Source organism: Embiotoca jacksoni, unplaced genomic scaffold, assembly GCF_022577435.1.
Source record: "Embiotoca jacksoni isolate LCO1_2020_lvr unplaced genomic scaffold, fEmbJac1.0.p SCAF_50, whole genome shotgun sequence".
Taxonomy (NCBI): domain Eukaryota; kingdom Metazoa; phylum Chordata; class Actinopteri; family Embiotocidae; genus Embiotoca; species Embiotoca jacksoni.
In genome coordinates this window covers 1,774,062-1,782,500 of record NW_027185404.1, presented here as the reverse complement: position 1 = coordinate 1,782,500, position 8,439 = coordinate 1,774,062, and the positions used below count along the sequence as shown (strand labels likewise).

The 8,439-nt window shown below is 43.0% G+C and overlaps 1 protein-coding gene across 2 annotated transcripts in view; it reads left to right on the top strand.

The window, feature by feature from the left end:
* hace1 (HECT domain and ankyrin repeat containing E3 ubiquitin protein ligase 1) overlaps window positions 1–6,178 on the top strand; it is a 37,297-nt gene extending 31,119 nt beyond the window's left edge. For both annotated transcript variants that reach the window (XM_069172020.1, XM_069172021.1), the window contains exons 21-24: window positions 100–198; window positions 869–939; window positions 1,023–1,136; window positions 3,551–6,178. In XM_069172020.1, the coding sequence (XP_069028121.1) occupies window positions 100–198; window positions 869–939; window positions 1,023–1,136; window positions 3,551–3,653 (387 nt within the window). In that variant the 3' untranslated portion in view covers window positions 3,654–6,178. The remainder of the gene's footprint in view (window positions 1–99; window positions 199–868; window positions 940–1,022; window positions 1,137–3,550) is intronic.
* Window positions 6,179–8,439: the final 2,261 nt, after the last annotated feature.

Here is an 8,439-nt window from a genome sequence, read left to right as displayed (position 1 = left end):
TGTGTGTGTGTGTGTGTGTGTGTGTGTGTGTGTGTGTGTGTGTGTGTGTGTGTGTGTGTGCGTGCGTGCGTGCGTGCGTGCGTGTGTGTGTGTGTGCAGGAGCTCCTGCTGTCGGGGATGCCAGAGATCGATGTGCAGGATTGGTGCAGGAACACGGAGTACACCAGCGGCTACGACCCCCAGGAGCCGGTCATCCAGGTTGGTCCTCCGTCTACCGGCCGACGTGGACTGAATCCTCGAAGATGACACACTTCAAATCTTCTTCTTACATGAATGTTTTCCTTTAGTCACAGTTTGCTACATGGATCACTTTGAAAAGGATTCCAGGAAAACATTTATCCAGCACTGACATGCAGGAGTAGTATTTTTATTGATGAGAACCTTTTTGAATGTCACAACATAAAGAACTGACGGTAATCTGGATAACAGCAGAATTATTTATGGGATGCTCCTAGAGTTTGACAGCAGGTAACACATCAGGTTGTTTTCTCCATCCTCAGTCTTTACATCAACAAACAGACTGACTGACAGAGCTTTTATTCATTAAACAAAGTATATACCTACCATACCTACCTACCTAAACTTTGCTTAGTTTTTCAAATTGTGAACTCTAAAATGCGTCAGGACCTGGATATAACCCTGGCAGCTGCTTCTTAAAACTCCAGTTTGTGTTATTCCCTCCTGCTTTTATTTTCTGACTCACCTGGAGTTCAGCCCAGCACTCAACATGTGAGCATCATTTCACATGTTGAACATAAAAAACAACAAAGAAAGTTTGCCAGCGATCCTCAGTTCCGGTATCTGATTTCCTGCATCGCTGGTTAGCAGCCACGTGTACCATCAGCTCTTCTGTCTGCGTTTCTTGCAGTGGTTCTGGGAGGTGGTGAAGAGTCTGACCCAGGAGGAGCGGGTTCTACTGCTTCAGTTTGTCACCGGAAGGTTTGTCTGCTGGATTTAGAGTTCTTCATACAGAAATATGTGTGGATGTCTATTAGAGCAAATAAAGTATGATTCTCCATCAGTTCCAGGGTTCCTCATGGAGGCTTCGCCTACCTGATGGGTGGCAGTGGTTTACAGAAGTTTACCGTTGCTGCAGTGCCATACACCTCCAACCTGCTGCCTACTTCTAGTACCTGGTATTCACTCTGTTTTTCTGTCGCTTTTTCTATTGACTTCATTCTTGTCCGAGATGTTTATGGGATGATTCTTGACTTCACATGGTCTCAGGTTTGTCTCCTGTATCATTTGTTCATGTTTTCCAGTTCGCATTGCCTGCAACTTGGCCAATAACACCAAGCATGACAGTAGACACGACATCAAGTATGGACTTTGCTGCAAAGCTACAAATTCTAAAGCGTAGATGCTTCACTCACATCTTCTACCTGATAGAACAGAAGATCTATAAAATCACAGTTTCAAGGTGGACAACCAAGATTAGTGTGATGATTTCATGAGGATTTAAACCCATATTTAATTAATAATAGACCAAAGACAACATATCAAATGTTGAAACTGAGAAAATGTATTGTTTTATGAAAAATGATGCTCATTTTGAATTTGATGGCTGCACCGAACTGTAGCATGGTGATGGCAGGTGAGCACGTTGCATTGCGGCTCCTATGAATGTGTGGGTGAACGGGTGAATGGAAAACCATGTAAAGTGCTTTGAGACTCTGGAGGTGGGTATAAAAAGATGATTTCAGAGAGGCAGAGTCTCTCAGCAGTGAAGATGGGGAGAGGTTCACCACTCTGAAAGACTGTGGAAAAGTAGTGAAACAATCTAAGAATAATGTTCCTCAACATAAAACTACAAATAATTAGTGGATTTCATCATCTACGGTTCATAATATCATTAAAAGATTCAGAGAATCTGGAGAATCTTTGTATGCAAGGTGGCACTGCATTATAATCAGACACAATTCTGGAGTGGAAATCACTGCATGGGCTCAGGAACACTTGTGAAAACCATCGTCTGTGAACACAGTCCATCGCTGCGTCCACAAATGCAGGTTAAAACTCTCCAAAGAAGAAACCAGATAGAAACATGATCCAGAAACACCGCCGCCTTCTCTGGACCGAGATCATTGAAGATGGACTGAGGTGAAGTGGACAACTGTCCTGTGGTCTGATGGATCACAATCTGAGATTCTGTTTGGAAATCATGGACGCTGCATCCTCCAGGTTAAAGAGGAGAGGGACCATCCAGCTTGTTATCAGCTCAGTTCTAAAGCCAGCATCTGTGATGGTACAGGGATGCATTAGTACACATGGCATGGGTAGCTTGAACATCTGGAAGGAAGCATTAATGCTGAATGATATATTCAGGTTTTGGAGCAACATATGCTGCCATCCAGACAACGTCTCTTTCAGGGAAGGTCTTGTTTATTTCATCAGAACAACGTCCAACCACATTCTGCACGTATTCCAACAGCATGGTTCTCTAGTAGAAGAGTCCGCTGATAAACTGGCCTCCTGCAGTCCAGACCTGTCAATCATTGAAAACATCTGGAGCATCAGGACATGAACAATACAACAAAGGAGACCCTGAACTGTTGAGCAGCTGAAATCCTCTATCAGGCAAGAATGGGACCATATTTCACTTTCAAAACTCCAGAAACTGGTCTCCTCAGTTCCTAAACATTTACAGTGTTGTTAAAAGAAGAGGTGATGCAGCTCAGCGGTGTGTTCACGTGATTGCAAATCAACGCTTCTGTTAGTATATACATTTTACACAGCGTACCAATTTTTGGGGAAACGAGGTTGAACCATCCATAACTGTAGTTAACTTATTAATTACCATCACATATGGACAGAATTGGGATTGTTTAGGAAATCATAAATACACTAATAGAAACAATTAAACTGATTAAGATGATGCATTTATTTGGGGCCTTGTCTGGTGTTGGGTAACTTTATGGGTGAAACAACACTAAATCTGACTGGCAGGCAAACACCTGCAATGCTGTTTCTGCACCACCGGACAGTTGAGCTGTTGTCCACTGACTAAAAGACTGGTTTACAGTCACGGAAATGTATTAATTAGAAAGTTTACTAGCTGAACACTGTTTATTCACCTTGAGCCATTTCCAGGAACCTTCCTGCATATTGTTAGATGAGCACTGTTTTGTGCTTGTGGACTCAGTTTTGACTCAATGTCTAAACTGCTCCCAGATAAATGCAGCCCTGGTTTGTTGCCATATCTCCCACCGATGCGCAGCAGCACTCTAAAGCTGGAGGTTTATTCTTTACTGGAAGAAAGTAAGCAGTCTGACACAGATTAAGGAGTGAATGCACAAACACAGAGACCCAGTAGAAGTCACTCCACAGCCTTCACAGAGACATTGGACAGATGTTTCTGAGCACTAGAGGGCAGTGTGTCCCTTCAGTGCTGGTGGTTCTGGTAGTGGCAGCCTCATGCAATGATGGCAAAGTTCAGAAACAGGATAAAGTCTCAGCGTGGTGGACAGGTAATTTATATTGTTGCAGTTCTTCTTTTGGAAAAGAATGAGATATCAGCTCTTAACCAACCCTCCTCCTCTCCTCTCCGCAGTATCAACATGCTGAAACTCCCAGAATACCCCACCCAGGAGGTCCTGAGAGACCGGCTGCTGGTCGCTCTGCACTGCGGGAGCTACGGCTACACCATGGCCTGAACATCCCATCAGCCCCTGCTGCTGTGACGGTCTGCAGACTCTCCCACTGACACCCTCCTTTTAATCAGGTGCTGTTTTTGCTGGCAAAATAAGGGAAATCCAGATTCTTATTAAAGAGCTGCTGGAGACTGAATAGAGATCCGAGCAGAGACCCGAGCAGAGACCCGAGCAGAGACCACAGGTTCTGGATCTACATGTGTGCCAGAATTTCAGTGTTTTCATGGAAGCTGCTTTCTGGTAATTTATGCAAATAATAATTTACCGTCTTTAAATTGGACTGTTTTCATATGTACATTTATTTAAGAATACTCAGCATTTATATCATAAAGTCTCCACTTAAAACACACAATAATATTCATTATTAAATGCAGGCTTACTGAATGTCACATCGATATATTTAAATGTAGAATTGATCAGTTTTAAACATGCAATCAGTCAAAATCATAAACATATCACAGGAATAACAGGTATATAAATTGATGTAATGCAACACATCTGCGGCATATTTACGTTTTGTCTTTCTGTGCACACTCCCGGTTTAACAGTCCGTGTTCTTCGGTTCCGTTGCTCTTCAGAACCACTTTCCTTCAGGCTGGGTTTCATCAGGAAACCTATGCCATATGATACCTGAGTGTTTTGGTATTGCACTGTGGAGGAACCACAGTCTTTTAGTTTGCTTAAATACAGTGAAAACAATATTTAATGGCCAAAATAATGCGGGCATCCTTCCATCTCAGCCACGTGTGATATCAGCCTTTATAAAGCTGTGGTGTGCTGCTGCAGGAGGCTCCACGGTTCTGGTGTCGGTCGGTCCACCGGAGGTTCAACCTGCTTCATTCAATCACAGGAACATCAGTGAGGTCCAACACTGATTGGACGATAAAGCCCAGCTGGCTGTCAACACTTCCTGTTGGATGGAGTTCAGATGCCGGCCACGTTCTTCCTTAAGATTGACTTTCTTTGGATCTAAGGGACTAAATCAGAGGGAACAAACCCAGAACAGTCGTACGCTGAAGTATGTGGATGGAGTTGTGCAGTCGGCCGTGTTTCTGTTTGTTACTGTTGCTGAAACACCTGCTGAGTCGACGCTCTCTGCTGTGCAGCCCTGCATTATGGAAAGGACGACGACAAGCTGGTGGTACCGATGTGGGTCCAGATTTAGTGGCAGCAAATGACAAGAGCAGTTTCTCTGTACTGAACCCACCAGAGCTGAGCCCTCTTCCTGACATCCATATCACACCCTCGGCTCCGCCCCCTTCAGGTGCCAACTCTTCTTCTTTAAGCATGGAATACCTGCTTTCAAACACAAAAACATATGAAACATACAAAATGTAAGCTCACATTAATTTCACTTATTGAATAATAGTTTGGATTGATATGTGTTTTATTTTATTTTATTTTATGGCTTGTTAAGTTGAACATTTTTACATGGAATTTGTTTTTGTTTTTTTTATTTTTGCTTAAATGTAATTGAACCAGCCGGGCTGCTCCTCCTCAGCAAGCATACAACTTATATCATTAAAAAACAACTAATCGTACCAAACCTACAAGTCACTGCAGACAGTGTAGTTGTGTTGGTACACCGTGTATGTGGGGACGGACCCGGTGTGTCCTTGTCTTCTGGGACTTCACAGTAAAGATTCATTTTCCCTTCAATTTATTTAATGTCTCATTTCACCTAAATGACCAAAAGTAAATAAAATATAGAGAAAAAGAGAGAAACGGCACTACAGCTGAAACATCAGGGTTTCATCACTGCAGCAGAACAGGTCACTTTCTTCTTTTAGAAAATTACAATAGCAACCAAATAAATACACACATTAAAATGAATGCCAAGTATTGCTGTTTTTTTGTTCTTTTTATCTCAAACTGGTTCATCCAGCTGTGACGAACGTGTTTTCAGAAGAGAAGCTGTTCACTGATTGGCTGATGTGCGTGTCAGACATCCTGTCCGTCACCCGAACACTCCCCTCCATCCCTGTAGCCTGAACTGCATGTATCATGTGACTCGGTGGAATCCGTTTGGAGTATTTTGCTGTTGTCTGTGTTCGACTTCATGAATGAAAAACAATCTTCTCTCGTGAACGCTCTCTGTTTGTATTCTGTCCCTGTTTCGTAGACTTTCATGAGCAGCAGTAGATATTTGTCTGCCTGACAAATGGTTGGCTCACAGTGCCAAAAAATAAAAGCTGGAATCCTTTTTAAGTTAACTTTTATTTCTGTCTTTGCTGATGCAGAAACATGCTGAACGGGTCGGGGCTCATATCATGAATGTATCTCACACACTTCCTTTTCTTTCTCTCCATTTGTAAAGGGAGTTTCCACGTGAATATTTCATATGATCTATCAGTATTGTTTTGAACTCCTTGCCTGAAAATGCTTTTGTAAACAGATGTTGTTGTTTATTGTAAATGGAGCCTTTATACATACTGCTGTAAATGTCCTCAGTATCAAACAACGTCTTTTACCTTGAAATATATGTTGTACTTTTGAGATATTATCTAATAAAACTTGTTTTGATAATCCAGGTGGTTCAGTGAGGTTGATAGCGTGTTTGCTGGGAGGTGTTGAGAGGGAGGCGGAGCTACAAGAAGCAGGTGTGTGTGCAGAGATGGACAGACTCGTGGCCACAGTGCTGCGTGGGTTCATCATTTTAGAGGAACTGCTGTTAAATCCCTCCCGTCTTGAGCCGGTTTAGCATCTGCAGCTCCGTCCTATCAGCTCTCTGCTCGGCCCCTCAGCCTCTCAGCATCACAAGAGCTTTCTGAAGCCCGTTGATACTCCTGCAGAAAACAACCCTGAGCTAGTTCTTGTGACACAAATCGGTATCCTGTCCAACTGGAGTAATCAAAAAGCCCTAGAGGGGAATGAATAAAACAACTTATTAAATACTAATAATATGCTATTAGCAGATGAATACTGAATGTTGAAATGTGCAGCACCAGTCAAAAGTTCAGACACGCCTAATTATTCAAGTTTTTTTCTTTTTTTGTGTTTTTACGACATCAAAACTATGAAATAAGACATGGAATGATGCAGTGAGAGCAGTGTAAACAAAACAAAATGTCTTTCATATTTTAGATTCCTCAAAGACGCCACTGTTCGCCTTGACGACAGATTTGCACACCGGTGACGTATCGTCAGCGGCTGCATTGGTTGGTTGAACACGGTTGCTTCCAAGCTCCCTCCTCAGCTCGCTGGCTCGGACCGCTGGCGTCGGTCAGTCAGCAGAAGTGAACAGGAGGACGTTCACGTCACCCAATGTGAAAGCAGCGCGGCGGACAGACGTAGGAGACGTCCTACACCGAGACATTTCTATGACCATCTGGAAAATGTACTATACCATGAAGTTTTCATGATATTTTGGTATGATATACTACAGTACGACAATTTTAAGAAATTTTGGACAAATACAACACAATGTTTTCATGATATTTTGGACATCATGTCTGTCCCCGTGTGTTTTTCACTTTGTTTCCTCCGATCTCTTTTCCTCTCATTCCCCGTGTTTGTTTCCATGTGGCCCGTGTGTTTTGTTGTGGTCTGTGTCTGGTGGGTGTGGCCTCTGCTCTTCCCTCCTCCAGGCTCCTCCCTCTCTCACTCCTCCATGGAGCTGGCACAGCTGCACTCCACTGATCACCTCCTGACAGTGTTTCAACTCCGGTCCTGCACTTCATCTTCGTCAGCTGGTTGTCAGCTCACCTGGTACCACGCTGACGCAGCTCGCTGTAAATTTGACTGTTGTTGTTCCTCGTTTGGTTCTGATCCGTCTGTTCTCTGAATCAGTTTACGTGCGAGCGTGTCAGGACGGTCCTCTCTGCCCGCCGAGACAAACTCACCTGAAGTCCTGCGTCAGTCCCTGGAGATCACCAGTGGAAGCTCACCTCAGATGGTCTATCCAGACCCCCCTGCTGAAACATCCTCCAGACGACTCCTCTCTCAGCAAACGAACACACACACACACACACACACACACACACACACACACACACACACACACACACACACACACACACACACCTGCAGCCTCTCTCTCCACATTACCTGGACTCTAGTTCCTCGTATGCTGCCGGCAAATATTCCCTCTCACCTGCTCCTCCGGAAAACTCTGGACTCCACCTGTCTGCTGCCGGCCCCGCTCACACTGCTGGACAATACTCCACTGGTCTCAGCACACACACACACACACACACACACACATCCCTGGACTCAGCCACTCTGCACACCTTATTCACACATACACTGAAGCCTGAACTCACTGACTACACCACCGTGACTCTGACTGCACACACACACACAACTCATTCTCCCCGGATGCTAACAACTCCATTAATTCATTATATTCAATACATTATTCATTATTCCTGCTTCTGTGTCTGTTCTGTTCACACAACACACTATACTATGATATTTTATTGAACATTTTGGATGATATACGATAGTATGAAATTATTTTTCACATGTTGGACGACATACTATAATTTGACTTATGACATTTTCAACGACATACTATGGTATGAAATCTTTTGGACATTTTGGACGACATACTATACTCTGACATTTTTATGATATACCATAGTATGAAGTTTTTATGACATTCTGGACATACTATACGATGAAATTATAAATCATAAAATATGAGATAATTCTGACATTTTAGAAGACATAGTATAACTTTTTCTTGACATTTTCGAGGACATAATATAGTCTGATGTTTTTATTACATTTTGGACAAAATACTATAGTATGACATTTTCATAATATGACTTTCATAGTATGACGTTTT